The sequence below is a fragment of the Rhinatrema bivittatum genome, chromosome 1 (genome assembly GCF_901001135.1).
Source record: "Rhinatrema bivittatum chromosome 1, aRhiBiv1.1, whole genome shotgun sequence".
Taxonomy (NCBI): domain Eukaryota; kingdom Metazoa; phylum Chordata; class Amphibia; order Gymnophiona; family Rhinatrematidae; genus Rhinatrema; species Rhinatrema bivittatum.
In genome coordinates, this window is record NC_042615.1 from 306,387,929 (window position 1) to 306,410,485 (window position 22,557).

Below are 22,557 nucleotides of genomic sequence, written 5' to 3' on the forward strand. Positions count from 1 at the left end.
CAGTGATTCCTGACATTTTGTGGAGGATTGCTGAGTTTCCTGAAGATCCAGTTGCTGACTGAATCAGCCAGAAACATATCTGTTTAATATTGAAAAAGAATGAACGCCATGGGCCAAGGCTGGACCTATGCTCCCAGATTCTTCCTGTACAACAGGAAAGAGTCAATCTTTCAGGAGCCTCAAGGGTTATTCTCATCTGGAGCTCTTCTGCAAACAGTCCAGTATGGAACAAAACACATTCTACACTGTAGTTGCTCAAACATAAAATCCTTTTCTAGTCACTTGATTGAAGCGAACCAAAATCTACAGCAGTAAACTATAGCTTAGTGCACTATCAGTACACAAAAATACAGTCAGTACACAAAAATTCAGTCTAGAAACACAAAAAAGGAAACAATCTCACAAGTAAACAATGCTGCACCTCCTTGCAGGTAATCTTTCTTGGGTAATCTCTCCCTTCTTTCTGGGTTCTCCAGCTCCTTTTCTCTTTTTTCTTTTTCAATATTAAACAGATATGTTTCTGGCTGATTCAGTCTGCAACTGTTCAGACTTTTCCTTTGTTAAGCAGTTTCCCCTTTGAACTCCCACAATGGCAAATAACTTCACTTTTGACCTCTAATGAAATCCTTCTGATCTTCAGGAAATTCAGCAATCCTCCACAAAATGTCAGGAATCACTGTGGGACACCAAGACACAAACTCCCTAATCCTGATGGCCTAACCTGGTCAGGTGGGCCCTATCCACCTGACCAGGTTAGGAAGAACTCATCAGCACCTCTCTGTCGAGAGAGGTACTTCAATAGACATGACCTCTCTACTTGAAGGGAGAGATCTTATGAACCTCTCTTTTGAAAAGAGAGACTATGAGCACTCTTAATCATGAGGGTACAGGAGTTTTGTGAAACTCATGACACCTCTTATTGGAGAATGTTAAACCTCTCCTAACACTCCTATTCTACTCTGACATCGCACACCTCATACAGTGTCTGATAAGATTCTGATGTTACTCTGGTAAGGGGCAAATTTGGGATCCTCTTATATAACTTATACCCTCCTTACCAAAAATGGTTTCTTTTATACGTCTGTAGTATAGTAATTGCATTACCTGGAGAGAGATTTAGTGGAATAGTAGAAATCATACATCTATGTGCACCAGTTCTTGAAGGAAATCAGATTCAAAAGAAAGACATTTTACTCCAAAGTTATTGTATAAGCAAGATTTGAATATGTTCAGTTAATGTTTTATCTATCTTAGACTACCATCTTGTATATATGGGTTTCTGCACATCTCTGTGCACAGGAGCATCCTATGTTTTTAAGGAATAACACAGAGACAAAGGAAATGCGTTTGCATAAACACCCACAACAAGATATAATCTCTGAACCCAAAGATTGAATATAAAAGGGTAACTTTATGTTATTTGCCAAATCTGTTGGGTTAATACTTGGGGAAACAAAAATAAAACACATGAACTCCAATGTACTGTACTGTGGAGAGAAAAATGAATGGAAATCAGGGGAGGAGTATATGCAGTAACATAATTGATAGAGAAGCTCTAATGCACAGGCTTGCAGATTTTATGAAGTGTTGAGATTTCATTTATTTAAATTTATATCCCATCAACTCCAAGATAAAATGGCTCATGATGGCTATTAGGTATTTTAAAACATAAATGGAAACATTCTAGTAGCCAACTAGCCATCTATTATACAAATATCAGCAAAAATACAATATAAACCGAGGCTTTAAATTAGACATCATTGAATATTGATAACAATATTCTTGTTTCATCTACTTCAGGTGCTAGCCCTTTTCTCTACTGTAAATACGATCTACTCTAAATATGATTCAATTATAATTGTAAGTTGACCTGATTATTATTGCTATTACATTAAAGAGGTGAACCGTGAATTCTCACTAACTGTACATGCATCCAAGATGGATTCTCTGACATCAGCAAAATGTACACGTGGCCTATTTTCTCGACAGCTAGATGCAGAGATGATGGACTTTTCTTATCAGGCATTGTATGTGCCTAGCTTATTTGTTTTGCAGAGCCCTGCAAAATAAGACGACTATTCTCTGCGTACATGAGAGAAAACAAGGAAAATGGATGATGTGTGTATGTGGAAAAATAGACATCCTGGTCCCCTGGGTTTATGGACCCCTGAACAGAACCAGCCAGTTTACAATGGAAGAGTTATCAGCTAGTTGTCAGCCTTGCAAACCTGGTCAGTTTTACTGTGACCTGTAAGTGACCCAGGAGAAAAGCGGAAAAATAGAAGCAATCATAACGCTAACCATGGATTCACTTTAATATGCTTTAGCTCACTGAATAACACATATCTAAGCCCTTAAAAACAGCTTGGAGGAAAGCACCAAGGTCGATGGCCATTAAGAAGAATGACCCACATCAGAGTGCCAAGCAGCCCCTCCCTGCACCAGGGCTGACTGATTCTGATACAGTGCTAAAGAGCCCGGCAGAAATGAAGCCTTACTGCCTATCTATATATTTAGCTTAGGGCCAAACTTGCATTGATCTTCTCAAAGGACTGAGGAAGCCCCCTTCTGGCTAAGCAAACCTCCAAGAGACAAGCAGAGCATGAGACCCAGCAGAAATTTCCCAGGATGGACTTGAGACCCATGATAATCTGCAGCAGTGGTGAGATTTGGGATTTTCTCTTAGCTCTTATCAGTGGGTAGCCAGAGATGCTTTTTAGCAACTTTCAGATGCAAGTCCAGGCTAAGATATGATGTTGTCTAGCTGAATCTTAATTTCTGCTAAGTTTTAACCACTAAGAGCATTCTTTTGTAAGTTTTCAGCAATAAATATCTGATCTTGCCAAGATAATATGGTAACTCCTGGTAATAAACCTGAAATAATAAAATTAATTAACTGAGATGAACAGTATTGCATAAATCCCTGCACTACTTGGATCATGTACTAAGGGTATCATAAGTATATATGTTTCTGTAGCATTCTCTATCCAGGGCAGAGGGAGAGGGTGTCATTATACAGGCAGGAACTTGCGCTTTGCGCCTCAATACTATACTATACTTGTAAGTTTGATTTGGATTTAATTGTAATCTGCCTTGAATTCATTCTTGGAAAAATATCAAATGTTCATAAATAAATAAATTAACGAAATGCAGTTCTAAAAATGGCTAATAGTCATAAGAACCAAAAGCAAAGGTCCATCAACATCAAGAATATGGCTTAAATAGTTAATCAAAACAAGAAAGCTGCAAATATTACTGAATCAAAAATCATTATCCAATTGGCCTGTTACAAGTTTATCCAAAAAGAAAGTGAAAGAGCCAGGGTTTAATGGCTTTAAAAAAGATAGCTAGAGATATGCAGACACAACCAGTATCTGAATTTAAGAAAGCATTCAGTCTCTGAGGGAGTGATGGGAGTAGAAAAGCTAAATTAGGTGGATGGGCAAACTAGCCATGGGATCTTTTTATGCGATCATGTTTCTTTATTTCTCTATTTCATCAAATGTAGGTTCTGAGGCATTAAATAGGACTTGGGCACAGTGAATGAAAATATTATTTTCCAGCTCTCTGTAATTTACAATCCTTCAAAGAAGGAAGATGAAGAGCTTCTTGGCTCAAGCATAGCAACTTACAGGGAACACAATATTTCAGAGAGATGGTCTCCCAGGTAAGATGGACTACCCTAATGTAATGTTCTAACAGTTAAAACCAAAATCTTATATTGAACTCGAACTGTCACAAGAAACCAATGTAAATCATGTAAGTTGAATGTGATCAAAAGGAGCAAGACCTGCAATGAGGAGAGCAGCATTATTCTGACTGATCTGAACATACTGAGCAGCCTTTACTGGGAGCCCAAGATAAAGGGTGCTGCAGTAATCCAGCCTCAAAATAATGAAAGCATGGGTTACCATAACTAGAGTATCATGAAAGGTCACAATTGCTGGAAAAAGTGAAGAAAAGAAAGATATTCTTAAGACTAGTCAATAATTGCTTATTAAATATAAAATATGAATACAAAATAATCCCATTAATTCTGGCCTGTTCTTTCAGGAGTAATACGCCTTAGCCTGTTTCACCTCTGGTCTACAACATGAAAATGAAGGGCTACAAAACCAAAGAGCCTTTGTCTTTTAGGGATTCCATGTAAAAGAGGTCTACAGGTCAAATCCCTCAGGTGGTAGAACTCAAGGAGGAGGTAGCAAGACTGAGAATCATCCAGGAGGATTAGGACTACATTGATGAAATTCTTATTGAAGCAACAAAGACAGATACTTCAAGCAGAGGGGAAGGTGAAACTGGACCTTGAGCTGAAGAACCAGGAACCAAAATTTGCAAACCCCACTGCTAATGGCTGAACAACCACTACACTTAGAAGGTGGAAGATGGTAGCTGGTGACTTGCTTCTGAGAGGCATGGAAATATCCATATGCTGACCAGATATGTTATCCTGGGAAGTGTGCTGTCTGCCAGGTGCCAAAATCTGAGATAGTACAGAGAGATTGCTGAAAATCCTCATGCCCACTGACTAGTATCTGATGCTGCTCATCCATTTTGGTACAAATGATACTGCTAAGTACTGCATAGAGCGAGGGAGAAAGGGTTAAGCAGATAGGCGCATGTGGTATTCTCCTCAATCCTCTCAATCAAGGATAAAGGCCCAGGGAGGGAAGGTCGTATTCTGCAAATGAATGAATGGCTGTGTAGATGAAAGCATTTTGGTTTCTTGCACCATGGGATGAAATTTCAAGAAAGCTAAGTAGGGATAGGGTCCACATGTTGAAGAAGGGGTACCAAATAAAACTGACAATAAATATCATCCAAATATTAAACATAAATACCAAAGTAATAATATATAAACAAGTAAAACAATCAAAAGAATCAAAATATATACAGAAAATGCTTATACATTTAATGAATCAATATTCTCACAGACATATAAACAATACAAGATACATTAAAGATACCCATCTACAAATGTAGAAACATATAAAAAATAGAAAACAATTATTTAAAAAAGTCCAGAGGTCAAAATAGAAGCCATTAAAAGTTTGCAAACATTCCCAGTTAGTAAATATGTGCAACCATTCCCAGCATGTACTGCTGGTTCAGCTTCTTCAGTGGAAGGTACCAATAAATGTTAGCAAAGCAGACAATACTGTGGACCATATTCCACAAAAATGGCATCAACCAAATGCTGGACTTAAGGCACTCTCATAACTGAATCCTCATTATCTTCAGGATTCACCCGCAACAGTAAAAAGAAAATCCCTGATAATGGAGAAGTTTCAATAGTCTGTTCCCATATTATCAGCAGTAGGCAAAGTCAAATGCACTTGAATTGCATCAAATCTATAATAAATCAATAATAATATAAAAATACATATAAATCTATAAATATACAAAATATACAAATTTTAAAAATATAAACATACAAATATATTGAAGATAGATAAACTTACCCCACTGCATCTTACTCACTGTTCTAAAACAAACACGATTCTCACAAAAAGGGAGATGTATTCTAAACCAGTCAATCACAGCCTGATTTATATACAAAATGGAAGAAACACAGCTTTTAAAGGTACACTGCCTAATCAGTTTTATCATTTAAACTACATGGTGACACTATGTTAATGTAAAAAAATCCAGCGCTACTCAATACATAACAATAACTAATTGACATTGCCACCCCGTTTATTAATAACACATTGGAGATTAAAAAAAAAGAGAGATCATCAACTGAATGATTGTTCTGAATCCAATGTTGAACAAATGGGACATCCAAGTAGCCTCCACATATCCTGTTACAATGTTCATTTAGGGGTAGATTTTATAACATGCATGCGTGCGTCCATGTGTGTGCGGTTCCCGGCGTGCACATGCTATAAAATCGGGTGGCTGCGCACACGTGCACCAGATTTTATAATCCGTGCGCGCATGTGCGGGCTGCGCAAGCAAAGGGGGTGAATTTATGCAAAGTCAATGCACAATTGGGCCTTCCCTAGTTTCCTCCCAGTCCACTCCAATTAAGGAGCGGACTGGGAGGGAACTTCCCTAACCCCCTGCCTAACCATCCTTCCCCTTCCCCTCTCTTCCCCACCCCCTAAAGCTAACCTACTTTGGCTCAATTTTTTTGTTTTATTACTTGCTGATCCTCGGGAGCAGAAGTAATCTACACGTGCCGGCAGCCAGCCGGTGCGCACTTTTCCGGGACAGTAGCTAATGGCCCCTCCCTGCCTCCTGGCTAGCCCCTTTGAAGAGGCCCAGCATGTATGCACATACCGGGGTTTGCGCGTGTGGCCAGGCCCCTTCGAAAATTCACACGGCGTGCTCAAGGCCTGGCCACGTGCGTAACTGCCATTTACACACACAGGCCTTTTAAAATCTGGCCATAATTCTCACTTTAACCTTCCATATTGTTTTGCTTACATAAAATAAGTTGCAAGGACAAGAAATTATATATACAACTGAAGCAGTATCATATGTAGTATTAGATTTCAAATAAATAAGTTTCCTAAACATAGTTATCCATCTAAATGGCTTAGCTGTTATATTTGATGATTTATCTGGCTAAATTCTAGCTGGATATGTCGGGGGGCATTCCTGGGGCAGTAAGCATTCCAGGGAGGAGTGGAGTTAGCCAGTTAGGTTAACTGACTAACTCTGGCCGCACTGCAGGCAGATCTAAAGTGAGCCGGACAGACATTTCCGGCTAACTTTTAAGATAGTCGGGTATAGACAGCGGCGAAGACCTTGAGGGGGTGCAGCATCTTTTAGAACAGACTAGCAAACCTACTGAGTAGAACTTTAAACTAGGATTGTTGGGGATGGGTGAGCAAAATCCTCTGGCATGTAAAAGTACTCAGGTAAGTAAATCTTTAAACACTTATAGAGAAATGGGGGAAAAAGGACAACATTGGGAAAGCTATGTACACCTAATGCTCACAGTGTAGGAAATAAAGTACCAGATCCAGAGGCATAGAAAACCATGACTGGGATATAGTTATACCAGGTTACAATTTATTCGGGAAGGAAAGAGTAGGAAGAAAGTGAGGAGGAGTGGCACTATATATAAAAAATAATATTAAGCCAACAGAACTGTTGGGTTTATAAGGTAAGGAGGAGGCACTGTGGGTTAATATGAAAAGAGAATATAACATTTATTTAGGTGTATAAAGAAGTGCCTCTTTTAGATCGAGGAAAATATCCCTGCCCATTACAAGCATGAATGTAGTTTCAGCTGGTCTGAGTGCCTTCATGGTGACAGAAGTCCTACTTGACCCTGCTTGCTGGTGATGTCAAGTTGCCCCAGTGGAAGGGGTAATGTAGTAGTATAAAAACCCTTGCTCCCACATGAGGATAGGATTGAGGATTAAGGAGATTTTTGAAAAGGATTCTAAGCTCTGGAGGCCTGGTAGTTCTAGAGTCATTTTCCACAGAGGAGCTCTACAGGGCCTGTATCCCCAACAGAGAGTCCAGAGAAGTGATGTGGAGGACAAGAATTCCAGGGTGGAAGTTCCTGGAAAGAGAGAGAGCGAGAGAGTGCTCGGAAGAGTTGGGTGGACCAGTATACTGGGAGGTGCCTGGCAAAGTTCACAAGAGTCAATGGTTGGTTCAGCCCAAATCAGCCTGAGACAATGAGAGAGACAGGAAGAGAAAAGAACCTTGGATGAAGTGATCACATCCGCCATATAGATAATAGAAGGACTCAGAGAAAGAGGGGTACCTGTCCTAAAGAGCTAACCCATTTGTTAGGAAAGTAAATAAAGGTAAGAGGGTTTGTTAGGAAAGTAAATAAAGGTAAGAGGGTTTACTAAATGGTACAGAAAATAAAGGTTAGAGTTAATTAACTACAATAAATCTCAGAAAGAGGAAGACAGGAAACAATTATCTGGAAAATTAAGAGAAAATGAGAAAGTAGTCAAGAGATCAATGATACAAATGGAAGAAAAAATAGGAAATATGGTTAAATGGGGGAACAAGACTTTTTATATGGTAGTGATAGGAGAAAATACATTGTGAGATTTAGAGGAGAAGGGGAGGTATATGTAGAGGCTGACAAGAAAAAAGTAGATTGCTTCTGTTTGGTGTTCATTGTGGAAGGGCCCGGAATAGGACTACATATAACACACACAAATAGGATTAGAAGTGACGTAAACCTCAATGTTCAGAGGAGCAAGTTAAATTAAAAGTAGATAAAGTGAAAGAGCCAATGGGATGCATCTGAGACATTCTGGCAGCTCCACTAGCTGACCTCTTCAATGTTTCTTTAGAGTTGGGAGTTTTTCTAGAGGACTAGAGATGGAAGAATGCGGTTCCTATTCATAAAAGTGGAAGTAAGGAGGCGGCCAGGAACCACAGGCTAGTTAGTCTGACCTCTGTGGTGTGAAAATTAGTGGAATAGTTTCTAAAACAGAGGGTAGTGCAATTTCTGGAATCCAATGGATTTCAAGATCTGAGAGCATAGTTTTACCAGAGGTAGATTTTATCAGATTAATCTGATCAGTTTGTTTGATTGGGTGACAAGAGAGTTGGATCAGAGGAAAGCACTAGATATAGTGTACTTGGATTTCAGTAAGACCTTTGACACTGTAGGAAGAATTCAGATCAACATTTTCTATATATATCTTAAAGGAGCTTATTCTCTTTGAACCAAAGAAAATGGAATATGGACAGCAAAGAATCATGGACATTCTTCTATTTGTGCCGAGACTGAGAAATGCAGGCCTTGAAAGAGGAATGCATAGGTTGTAAAATCTATCCTAGTATGAGCACCAGTTTGTCTACAGTTAAGTCTGCTGAAATAAAGGGCTTTGATACTGATTGGAAGTTGCTTATCGTTAATGGCATTTTGAGTGTGTGAAACTCACACTCAAAAAACTGTGCTTGGCCCTCATCCATATACATTGACTGTAGATGTATTATGTAGATGAACTGCTATAAAATAAGTGAAACTATGGAGCTCAGGGTTCTTGCCATTAGAAAGAAAGCAGGCCATCCAAGAGCTCTCAATCAATGGACTACACTCCAGGAAACCAGCAAAAGTCTGCCTGTATCTCAGCTTGATCGCTGGGGTGGAGAGACGTTACCCAATACCTATACTCAGTTAAGCCATCAGATGTGTACACTGATACACACAGACTCTGATGCTTTTACAGAGAGAAGCTACCTGTCTCCTTTACCTGTGGCTTTATTAGCATGGTGATAAAACAAACTTTAAGAGTTCTGAAGTTACCTTTAGTTTGTAGATAGATAGTTCTGATTGCTCTGAATTAAATCTGTGCAAACCTTTAGCCAATAAGCTATATTGCTGTTATTAAATCTGTTGCAAGGAGTTAGCAATCTGTTAGTAGAGCTGTTTTGTTAAAGTTGAGAGATAGCAACCTGTTATTAATGGAGTTGCTGGACATAGCAATCTGTTATTATTTAGAATAGTTATGGGTGGATCCTTGGACCAGTGGCAGGTGACCATGCTCTCAGGGGAAATCCCGAGAAGGACCACTGGTCAGACAGTGTAAGAGACAAACACACACTAGTTCTTTTATTAGACAATATATTAAACCACCAGAGGTGGCAGTAGTGAGCTGGAAGCGCCCGGCTGGGCTGTAGTCCCTCAGGTACTGGAACAGCCATCCCAAGGTGGCTGAGCTGCAGAGAAAGTAAGTAGGCAAGACATGCAGAGTTCAGGAACAAGTCCTTGATGGTAACCCTCACACAATAGTCTCTTGAGGCAGCCCAGGAGTTGGTATGCATTAGGCCCTCGAGGAGCGAGTACCTAGTTCCAGGGAAAGCTCTGAGAGATAGATTGATAGAAACTCACTGATGTTATAAACAACAAAGATTTCTTAGTAAGCAGTATATTAAACCATTAAAAGTGGCAGTAGTGAGCTGGAGGCGCCCGGCTGGGCTGTAGTCCCTCAGGTATTGGAACAGCAATACCAAGGTGGCTGAGCTGTAGAGAAACTAAGAAAGCGAGTAGATAGGAAATGCAGAGTTCTGGAACAAGTCCTTGATGATAACACTCACACCATTGTCTCTTGAGGCAGCCCAGTAGTTAGAATGCAGTAGGCCCTTGAGGAGCGAGTACCTGGTCCCAGGGAAAGCTCTGAGAGATAGATGGAAACTCACTAATGTTGTAAGCAGCGATGACTTCTTAGCAGAAGTGATATTCAGGAGCTGTTCCGGGATGTGGGCCCTCGAGGAGTGAGTACCGGTTCCGGACTGCGACCTGAAATGAAAAAGAGAAGGCGAGGCTCCGAGGAGCGGATACCTCTAGTGAAGTCTGAGGAGGCAGAGTAGCTAGGTTTGCGGAGGGCGAATCCCATCCACAGCGACCTGGAGGAAGCGAACCCTTGCTAACTCCTCTTGTTAGCGAAAACTGAGACCTTAAATATCTGATGACGTCATCTCAGGGGGATGCCCCTGAGGTTCGCACCAACGCCAGTACATCAGTCTGGCCGTGTGTGCGCGCCCTTAGGCATCTGGTCAACATGGCAGCTTGCAGCGTCGAGCCGGTCCAGGAACGCCGGAGGAGGACAGCCAGGAGACGCCGCAGCAGCTAGCCTTCCATCAACCCCGAAGGGAGTCGCCAACGAGGTAAGGTGGGCGGAGCAGAGATGTCGGACAGCAATGGACACAATTGCTAATTTAGAAATTGTGAAATTGCCTCTAATGTTATGTCAATAAATTGATAAGACTCAATAAAACCTCTAATGTCAGACAAACTGAATGAGTCCTTTTTCTGATTAAAATGAACTGTGATTGACCATAGTTGGAGTAATTCATAAATTCTGTGCATTATACAGTACAGGTTCAGTGTCCTGACATTGCCCCAGTCATGTGGCTGGGGTGAGATCAGATTAACACCATTTTGGAAAATGGCTCCAACCGGGCCCAGGGCTAGGGAGTGTCCTGGGCCCTATTGCTTGCAGATTTTTGTAGATTTTAGGTAATGGGGTGTGGAAGAGAGGTTTGAAGAGGATTCTAGGAATACCCCACTAGAACACAATTATTTTCTGAACTTGGGGAATCTGGGGGGGTCCATATACCCAATAATTTTTTTTTATAATTTAGGGGTAGAGGGAGAACTGCCTGGCTATTTTGTTTGTTGAAAGTCGGGGGTGGGTGAACCTGTGCTATTTATTGCATCTACGTGGACTGGGTTGACGGCGCCATTATCGCACGATCATGGCAAGTTATTTTTTTTTCCATTTTTTCTTTATTGAATTTTCATTTAAATCTTTTAAACAAAAATATCAAGACATAATTTTGATGTAATCAAACTGCTACATATATCTTCCATAATCATACACATCTCAATTACATAACCTATATTATGGGAGATCTAATTTGTACAATCATTTATAAGGCTAAACAGAAAACAGTAGGAGAGAGAGAAGCATTTCTATTGACCTTCTATATTATTTCCTCCAATTGTATCTTTATCTGAAATAAAAGTTTCCAATTGTAATAGGTCAACAAAACTACATTTCTTCCCTCTAAAATTGATATGACACACAGATGGATATTTAAGGAAAAAAGTTGCCCCTAGGGTTACTACTTTAGTTTTTAGAGAGAGGAAGTGCCACCTTTTAGCCTGTGTGGCTCGGGACACATCTGGAAACATTAAAATCCGTTTCCCACAAAAATGTAATTCTCTGTGTTTAAGGAAGTCCCTAAACACTCTATCCTTGTCAATTTCTAATAACATGGAAACAAATAAAGTAGCTCTGTTTTGTATAATATCCATTGACTCTTCAAGGAATATAGACACTCCAATAGTTGAAATATCTGGATTTTCTTCTTCTGCCTCTCCAGTTGTTTTTTTAGAGAAGTAGAAGACTTTTGAGAAAACAGGTATTTCTTTCTCTGAATATTACAATATTTCCTTAAAATATTTTTTTAACATTTCACTAGGCGAAAGAAGCCTTGTTTGAGGAAAGTTTATCAAATGTAAATTTTTATATCTCATCATGTTTTCAAAATTTTCTAAAACTCTACCCCAATGTTTTCTAACAGTTTGACTTTAGTTGTTACTTTTCCCACATCATCTTTCAAACCTCTTAAATCCTTTCTTTGTTCTTCTATCTGCAAGCTATTTGAATTAACAATACATGACAATGAATCATTCATTTTTTAAATATTATTACTCAAAGTAGCCATCAGTTTCCATATATCTTTTAGGGTTAAATTATTGGGGGGATCCAGAGACCACTGCTCTGGCTTCTTTGATTCCCCTTTAAATAGCCCTATTTCCAAAGTTTGTAATTGTTTACTTTTCTGAGTTTCTCCAGAATTGGTGTAGTCTCTTCTGTTAGGTAGACCACCCAATTCCAATTGTAAAAAACCTTCAGGAACTGATGCTTTCGGTTGTGGAGGAAATGAAGGTCCTTCACCAGGAATTAGTGAAGCAGAAAACTGCTCCTCTAAAATGTCCTCTCTTGGTAACGATTCGATCCGTTGTACGACGTGGTCGTCCATAGGGCTCCTAGATGTTATTGGAGATATTGGAAAGCTTTTAACTTTCCTTTTCCTCCCCATAAGACCTTAAGGGAGTACTCAGGAAGTTCCAACTTTATCTCGAGCAACTAAGGGGGGGTAGCTTCTCCAGCCTACTCCGGGCTAAGCCGGACAAAGCTGTGCGCCCCTTCGGAGGTGCACGGCTTAGGCGGTGTGCTGGTGACGACGGTGCACCGTCTGCTGTTAGCATTCATACACAGCAGACGCCGAATGATGATGTCAGACACGCTTTCTCTCATGGGTCTCGCGGCTTCTCAGATGTTTCACCCGGTGTCAGCGGTCTCGAAACAAAAGTCCTTCCCACAATGGTGGCTCACCGGGGGCGTCTCTCTCTCCTTTACGCTCCCCGATTTCTCCCAGGTCTGCTGCTAGAATTTATACACAGCAGACGCCAAATGATGACGTTGGACACGCCTTCTCTCATGGGTCTTGCGGCTTCTCAGATGTTTCACCCGCTCTCAGCGGTCTCGAAACAAAAGTCCTTCCCACAATGGTGGCTCACCGAGGGTGTCTCTCTCTCCTTCTTTATGCTCCCCAATTTCTCCCAGGTCTGCCGTTAGAATTTATACACAGCAGACGCCGAATGATGACGATGGACACGTCTTCTCTCACGGGTCTTGCGGCTTCTCAGATGTTTCACCCGCTCTCAGCGGTCTCGAAACAAAAGTCCTTCCCACAATGGTGGCTCACTGGTGGCATCTCTCTCTCCTTCTTTACGCTCCCCCATGGCAAGTTATTTTTAAATTGTTTTGTAGGGGCCACCTCAATTCATAGCCCTAGGATGAGGAGGGGAGTCATGCTTGATCCCTGGATTCATTTTTACTATTTTTGGCATCTTAGATGGAATCTTTAAAGCTAATGTGGGAGCCGCGGGACCAGTGTCATGGTCTTAATGCTCCCACATTAGATTAATGTTTTCCCCATAGTTCTAGATAAAATAACAAGGCTGACAAATTTAAAAGTCAGCCGCATTTTATTTACATGAGATTACTTATGCATGAGCTGTTTTGCATGGATATGCAAAACTCATGAATGCAAATGCAATGCAAAGAAGTTCATTGGAATAGGAGAGGAAATTTTGGACATTTTATGCAAAATATCGTGAATATTGCACAAGATTGCCATGATAGGACTATATTACATGGCATTTTGGTGTGATATACACTATTTAATGCCATGTTATAGCCCTAGCACGGCTTGATGAATCTCCCAGATTGTTTGGGAGGCGACAAAGAATAGATGGAGTTCAGTTTGAGAAGAAAGGTGTTGCTAGTGGTGTGCCACTAGTCCATTTCAACATTTTCATGAGCAATATTGGAAAAGGACAATTGGGAAGGTTTGTCTTTTTAGGGGTGATACCACAATCCATAACATGGTATGTACATCCAGGAAAGTGTGGAAATGATGAGAAAGACTAATGAGCTTGAGGAATGGTCGAAAATTTAGCATCTAAGATATAATGCTAAAAAATGCAGAATCATGTATTTGTGCTGGAAAAAGCCCAAATGGAGCAATCCAATATAGAAGGTACAATTATTCTAAGCATGAAACAAGAGTTGGATTTGGGGTGATCATAACTGATGATCTTAAGGTGGCCAGACAGGTGGAAAAGCCAACAGCAAAAGTCAGAAGGATGCTTGGGTGCATTGGAAGAGGAATGGTCAGCAAAAAAAGAGGCAATATTGCCCTTTATGTCTTTGGTGAGAGTTCATTTGGAATACTGTGTACAATTCTGGAGACTGCACCTTCAAATAGCTATAAACTGGATGGAGTCAATCCAGAGGGTGGCAACTAAAATAGTCAATGGTCTTTGTTATAAAGCACATGGGGAGAGAGTTAAGGTTCTAAACATGTATACTTGAGAAGAAAAGAGGAATAGGGGAGATATGATTGAGGCATTTAAATACCTCCAAGGTATCAATGCATAGGAGAAGTACTTTTCAACAGAAAGGAGGCTTTGAAATGAGGGGTCATAGGGTGAGGGTCAAACGGAGTAGACTCAGGACTAATCTAAGGAAATATTTATTTACAGACATGGTGATGGAAGCATTGAACAGCCTCTTAGTGGAGGTGGTGTAGTAAAGGACAATGTCTGAATTCAAGAAAGAATGGTATAAGCACAGGTGATCTCAGAGGGAGTGCTGGGATTGTAGAGCTGAGTGGCTGGTGTTAGCTTTAGACTAAATAGGCCATATGGTCTTTTTTTTTTATATCATATTTCTCTGTTTCTAAGATTGTTCTGTTTCATCCACTGGTAGACATGTGACAGACAACTCTTCCTGCCTCCTTCCAATGTTTTCCTAAGGATGTATAAAGTTCAATATCTTCAGTGTACATAATAACTTAATTCCAGAAGCCTGGACAACCCAAACCAGAGGAAGAGTATAGATGTTAAAAAGGATAGGAGATAATATAACAGCTTGAAAAACATCACAGGTCAGGGAACAGGCAGAGGAAGTCTTACTTATCTGGCTATCTAGCATCTGAATATCCACCTCCCAGATCCCGAATGATGTTGGTAAAAGTAAGAGGTACACCTTCAACAGTGATGTTAAGCAGGCCAGCAGGAAAGGATTGCCTACTTATCCACAATGCTTTGGTTTTAGTAAAGTTTAAGGTTAAACTGTTCTGCCTGAGACAATTATTAATAGCAGATAGCTCCTGACTGATTCACTTACCACAGCGAAAGATGAAGTGATCTGAAAAACTCTTCATTATAGTGCTTTATCTGTCCACCTGACCATTCACATACTTCTGAGTATGGCCAAGCCAACTGAGGATTTTTTTTTTTTATAATCAGATGATTTCTGCCATCAAAAGAATGAGCTTGATTTACAGAATGGGAAAAAAAAGCTTTAGTAAATCAGTCAAGTAATGAGGATGGGGGAAATTTTATAAAGCAGAGATTTAATTGGCTATCTCCTGAAATTAGCTGGTTAAAGTTTTGAAACTTGATCCCAAATTTCTTTATTGGTTTTGTACTGAAGCCTGTGAAGAAAAAATTTAAAGTTGTCCTGTTTTACAACCAACTTATCTTTATTTGATGAATTTAAGTCAACCTGAATTTGAATTTAAGGAAAATGAAATTAGTCTAATATTTAGAAACTAGTTCATTGCTCATTAATTGAAAAACAGACAAGATACACTACAATCCTTATTTAACATTGCTCTTGCTTTTTTTTTTCCTTCAGAGGAGGTGGAATATTCTTTTTTTTTGTTCTTTAATGTTTGTTTTAAATTTATAATGATTTTGTTGTTTTGTGATGTTTTATGAATGTTTTATTGTGATCTGCTCTGAACAGACACTAGGAAGCAGAGTAACAGAAGATGTTTTAAATAAATAAATAAATAAATAAATAAATAAATAAATAAATAAACCTGACCAAAGCTTCCTAGATGATCTTGATACCCTGCTGACCTCTTTCTAATCTAACTATCCCCATTCTTGTTTTGTATTCTTCTGATTCTGCAAATTCTCTCCTACCTACCTGTACTTATTTATTTATTTAATTAAAGTTTTTTTTTATATCTATGTTCGTTAGCACATCACATCGGTTTACATGGAACAAGTAGAAAAATACATTTTAAACATTTACAAGGAACAGATAGTAAAATAAACATTAATTAAGCATGGGAAAAGGAAAATACATCTCAAGGTCTTGGGGGGGATTACAGAATTAAACAAAGTTAATAATTAAACATGGTGCAAAAAAGCAAAGGGGGAGAAGAAACAAAAAGGAGGGAGCAATGCAAGGGATTTGGACAGATGGATTGAATGAGATACTGTGGAAAGGACGAAGGAAAAGGGGAGGGGGATTATGCAAAGGCCTGTTTGAAGAGCCAGGTTTTTAGTTTTTTTTTAATTTCTGGGTGAAGGGTTCCAGATGAAAATCAGGGGACATTGCGTTCCAGTTTGAAGGTCCTGCTATTGATAGCGCTCGTTCTTTCGTGGAGGTATGATGGGTAAGTTTAGATGAGGGTATGTGTAAAGTTCCTTTGTAGGCAGATCTGGTGGGTCTATTAGAGGTATGGAAGTGTAGAGAGTCATTTAGCCAGTGTACTTATTTGTTTGCTTTACCTTACTATTTGCTTCTACCCACTTTGCTGGCCACCATATGCACACTCTCTTCTTTAAGTTTTTCTTGATCTCTTTTTCATCTCTTTTTCCTGCACTTCTCTGTGATTGCTCTGTTATATATTTTAAAGTTGCTATTTCTAATGCTCCATCTCTATCCTTTCTTCATAATGCCCATCACTACCATAATCTTTTGAGATCTGGACCTTCAGTTCTAGTGGTTTAAAATAATTTCCCTCTTCCTCTGTCTTCCAGTCCTTTAATACTGCCTCTGCTGTCCATTTTTTTTAACTTGTCCTTTTCTCTCTGCTTTTGAGGCTTGCTGGTCTGTTATTTGTCTCAGTTGTGCCTGGCCTTATCTATATCTGTGGATGAATTAAACTCTCCACCTCCAATGTCACCAACTACACAAGGCTAAGGCAAAGTGGAAGAAATCCAGCTCTTCCCAGGATCACCACTCATTTGACTCTCTCTCTCCTTCTCTGCTCTAGCTCAAACTAAAGCTCTTTTATTATCAGTCTATCAGTCATTCATGCTTCATCTACCCTGCCAGCTCTTCTCTATATTGAATTATTTGCTTCATCAACTCACAACTTCTATTTCCTCCTCACCTATTCATGTCTGCTTCCTTAACTATTTCAGACTTAAAATTTCAAATCTGTTCTTCCATTCCTCTCACTACTAAACTTTCTTTTTTCTCCAAATTTTCATCTCCATAAGATGTAAAAACATAAGAAGTTGTCTAACTGGGACAGATCGAGGATCCATTAAGCCCAGCACCCTGTTTCCAATAGTGGCCAATCCAGGATACAAGTACCTGGCAAGTACCCAAGCATAAATGGATCCCAGTAATAAGCAGTGGTTATTTCCTGAGCCAACTTGATTAATAGTTTTGAACTTCTCTTCCAGGACCTTGTCCAAATCTTTTTTTTAAAATCCAGATAAGCTAACTGCCTTAACCACAGTCTCTGGCAATGAATTCCAGTGAAAAAGAATATGTTTTAAATGTGCTACTTGCTAACTTCATGGCGATTTACATTAACTTGTTCTAGTCCTCTCATGATTTTATAGACCTACATCATATTGCCCCTCAGTCATCTCTTCTCCAAGCTGAACAGCCCTAACCTTTTTAACCTTTCCTCATAGGGAAGCCATTCTATCCTCTTAATCACTTCTGTTTTTTACTTCTTTGCCTCATTCTCTCATATTACTTACTGTAAATCTACTATCCCTCTCTAATCTATGTCCCACTTCTATCCTGTATAAGATTCTTCTCCACTTTTGTCTTTTCATGCTATCCTTCTGTAGAGAACCTAAAGGTCTCTAACTGAAGGAATGATCCATTCAATTGGGGGGAACACAACTTCAGTGTAGAGTTATATTCCCTATGTGGGATCTGTAAATGGTGACCTTCCAGCCTATATAAACCCATGCTATCCTGTAACTGAGTACATTTTGGTTGACCCTCCTAAGAGAAGCTTGTCTCTTTGCTGCTTCCTTTTGGGGTCTCAGGGATTGAGGCCTGGAAATAGACAAGAAGCAAAGTACCTTCACCAAATTTCTGTCATGGTTCTTGAAACCTTGTTTTGTGTGAGGAAGAAGTTTTTTCCATTCTTACTGCCTCTTGTTTTGGTTTCTCTTTTTTGAGAAAGAATTTGCTTTTCCTTTGTACTTACTGAGTACCCAAGGGCTCAGGGAGTGAGATTTAGTATCATCAGAAAAAGTGATGTCTTTCACAAGGAAAGAATCTTTGGACCATCTGTGTTCTCAAGAAGGAATGAAGTTACAGTCATTCCTTGGATGGAGGAGTATGGAAGGGGGAGACCAGTAGCACCACCAACAGGGACCATGACCATCTCAAAGAGATTAACAGAGTAGGAAAGTGAGAAGCAGGAGGGAAAGATATGAAACTGGGACTTGGCAATAACATTTAAATTGGAACACTCATGTTCTATCACTAATTTGGCAGCAGATGTAGAAATCATAATTGGCAGATTGCTTTTGATTTTCCAGCAATGAAAGCTTTTGACTCATTGGATAACCAGCAGTATGCAAAGGACTTGGGTTTACTAAACTGCCCCTCCTCCCATCTCCTGTAGAAGCTCTGTTTTATAAATGCCTGAGGCTACCCAAAGCACCACCATTGTAGAGACAGCAGCTTCAAGGCATAGGGCACTAGAGATCAAGGACCTGGGATGTGATAGGCTGAGCTGGCCCAGGTTGGGCCATGCAATGAAGGGAAAGTGCACCCATTCCATGTGGATTGGGGCAGTCCATGGGTGAGGAACAACAGAACTGGCATGGGTAAGAAGTGATATCCTGTAGGCAGTCAAGATTGCAATGCTGACAGCTGGCATATAACATTTGCTAGAGTGGTGTAGATAGGAGCCACCAAGTAAATTTAGTGGGCCAATTGATCCTTAGCTGCTTTCAACCACTATGTTACTGTGCCACTATATATGAAATAACTGTATAACTAGGCTACTTTATAAGTTTATTATTCTTCTGTATTGTTTTTATTAATACAATTGCAGCCTTTTTCCACTTCCATATCACATCTATATGCGTACAAGGTTGACAGGTGGAATTGATTGTGTGGCTGATTCATGTTGTGAACATTTTGTATCAAATATTTTTCTTCCCTCTCTGTTAAGCCTAGTCCTCTTTTTTTCCTTCTTGACTTCTTCAACTTACACTGTCTGCTGCAGTTGTGCCAGAGTTAATTAACAGCTGCGCTTTCATCCCAGCAGACGGCGCCATTTTGATGTACAACATTGCCGTACAATGCCGTGCATTAAAATGGCGCCATCAGCTGGGGTGAATGTGCCGGAGTTAATTAACTCTGGCACAACTGCAGCAGACAGTGTAAGTTGAAGAAGAAAAAAGAAGAGGACATTATCGAAGCTGCTCTAAGGCCTGGGTTCTGGGCTTGGGCCTGACCCTAGGCTAAGGCCCAGGTGTCGGGACCCAGCCTCCAGGCCAGGGCCCCACGTCAAGCCTGGGTCTGGGCTGAAGCCCTGGTGTTGGGACCCAGCTTCTGGGCCAGCCTGCGGTATCAATCCTATCTCCAGGCTCTGGCCTAGGTTAAGGCCCAGACATCAGGACTCAGTCTACAGGCCAAGCCCCAACGTCAAGCCTGGGTCCAGGCTGAGGCTCCCAGAATCGGGACCTGACCTCCAGTCCAGGCCTCAGTGTTGGATCTGGGTCTGGGCTGTAATCTAGGGCAAGGCCCAGGTGTTGGGACCTGGCTTGGCTGCTTCCAGAGAAATGCGACTGATCAGGTAACTGATTGTTTGTGTGGGGGGGGGGGGGGGGGGAGGGCTTGACTGTTGATCAAGGCCTTAATGTTAGCCTGGGCCGAGACCTTGATTTCGTGCTTGGACAGAGGCTATGATCCCTGCTTTGGGCATTGGCCTATGCCCTAGGCCCCGGCCTTGGGCCTAGGTCTAGGCCAATGTACATCCCTAATATTGGCTCTGGTACACACTCTCTGGATCTCATACTGGCAGGATTATGCTGTCCCAAAAATTTTGGAACAGTAGGTAATTGCCTAGTTTTCCTCATGGAGTACTAGCTCTACTTTCGACCAATGTAATATACTCCTTTTAATTTGGCTGCAGACCCCATCACTACTGAAATGCTTGCCACCATCTTTTCAATTATCTTCATTTATCAATATCTTTTCTCACTATAAATCTTTTTCTTTTGGATCTGTCAGCAAAGTTTGCCACTTTCAGTTACCAGATCTTGTCTGCTTTACCATCTCTTTGTGTTTTCTTATTCTTGGTTTTCCTCATACCTATCTAATCACACCTTCAGTGTACTTGTTAATAATGCTTTTTCTTCTCAATACTTTCTTGATGTGTATAACAACACTTTGAGCAAATCATCTGACTTAACTGATCTATCTTGAATTGTGAATCGTATCCCTTCTAGCCCAGAAGTACTACGCTTTTTGAGATATATATTCACAACCAAAGAAAAACTTTTCAGTACATCTGACCTATAAATGCTCTGATCTGAAATTTTAAGTTACCATTGAACATATCATTAACAACTATGCAAAATATGCATTTCACCTTGTGCTATGAAAGGAGTGTTGCTCTCTTTGGCGGGCATTGAAATGGGACGCGGTGCTGGTGCTGGAGGTCTATTCATAATGAAAGATTTGCATTCTTCTTTCTCCTCTTCATTGGCTGTGGCTAATATCATATCATATATTCCATCATCATTGATCTTTGTAAAGCTGTATGGATCTTCCTCTATCTGATGTTTACCTTCTCTGTACTCCTCCAGATCACCCGAGGCTTGTTCTTTTGCTGCTATAAAATATTAAGGGTACATATTAGACGGGTTGATAAGCATTTTCTTTATTGCCATATCTTACTTTTTACAGTTCATAAGCCATGCTAGATCCAAAGTCTTTGGTGCCCAGTAGAGCGAAGACATCCCTCAAACGGATGTAATGCAGATATTAGCAAAGTTATATTTTCCACTGATAAGATAAACAAAAAATGCAAGTGAACTAGAAGTCTTGATATCAAGGCAGATGCCTTAAGAGTGATACGTTTAAATAAGCGGTGTATTCTGAAGAAGGGCTGTTGATGTAATATAATAGTGAAAACACTGATTTGCTGTTAGAGGAACAGTTAATTATTATATTTTAAGGTACCTAAGGTAATTGTTACAGGGGAATATAATACTATACTGTATTATATGTTTAATTTACTGTAGTCCCTATTCACCCATAGAGGGCACTCTTATACTATTACAAAATAAAAGGTGATTTCCACTGGAAAAGTGCCTATTATCCATGTCATAGTTTTCTAGAGCAGTATCTACAATAAATGTTTTATTCAAAATGTGCAGTGACTCATTATAGTTTTCCTCTATGAAAGGAAACTATCATCCCAATTAGAGGAGACAGACCTGACAATTTTATTATTTTTTTTAATTTGAAACTAAAACAAACACAGTGGAAAACAAGTGCATTTAAAAATGCTGCCTTCATAAATAAATGTGCTTTGGGGGACATAGAAAGTTATTATCTCTGGGTATTGAAGCTCTTGCACAACCACCAAACACTTGGAGGAAGTACAAGTTCGATATGTGTGGTTTAGCTCTGCCATAAATCCTAGGTTAATGATTCTCCTTACAAAAACCTGAGCTTACTTCCTAATGTTCTAAAACCATTTATATTAAAATGCATCCATATTCAATGTGCATGTGTCTGTGCATTTGTGCACAGGGAAGTATTCACCACAAATCATTATAAGATACAATTAAGATAAAAGATGATTGAGTGAATGGCAGCCTTTTATGTATTTCAAAGACTCAGCTGTCACATATTCACTTTCAGCCCAATTTTCAAAACTGTCCATGGTAATCTATTTTCATGCATGTGTTCACACAGAGATTTAAGCTAGTATTTTATATAATGCAGGCATCCAGGACATCGCTCGTTCGCATCCACCCCCGTTCACACCTTGAATAAATGCAACTGACAACAAACTTTGGGTTAACTGGGCCGCAGCTTTAATAACTTGGAGGTCCGAGCCATTGAATTAACATAACATTTTAACAACATCTCCGACCATCGTCCGCCACTCCTCTAGCAGGACGATCCCCCGCCAGCCATACGGCTCGTTCCTCGACCCTTCCCGGGTTCCGGCCCCCGCCATCTGCCAGCAAGGAGCCAACCCGGCGGCCCCCGCCGCTGACGAGCAAGGGGCCAGGCCAGGGGACTCCCGCCACTGACGAGCAAGGAGCCAGACCAGGGGACTCCCGCCACTGACGAGCAAGGAATCCACATCCGACAACTATCCCAGTTGTCCACCGTTCATTAATTACCACATAATTCCATCTTACTCATTATGCTATACAAGCTGTACCGGCTCGGGCCATCCGCCACAGACACGGGCATACATGTCCCGTGCCCCCCAAAGATGCGGCCCAACTAC

The 22,557-nt window shown here is 40.3% G+C and overlaps 1 protein-coding gene across 2 annotated transcripts in view; it reads right to left on the minus strand.

Moving 5' to 3' along the window:
* The window catches only part of BANK1 (B cell scaffold protein with ankyrin repeats 1), an 894,626-nt gene that overhangs the window by 45,824 nt on the left and 826,245 nt on the right, over positions 1-22,557 (minus strand). Inside the window, exon 11 of one of the 2 annotated variants that reach the window (XM_029597059.1) lies at positions 20,677-20,916. In XM_029597059.1, coding sequence (XP_029452919.1) covers positions 20,677-20,916 — 240 coding nt within the window. Of the gene's footprint in view, positions 1-20,676; positions 20,920-22,557 lie in introns of both variants that reach the window. The other variant, XM_029597058.1, reaches the window with a different exon arrangement.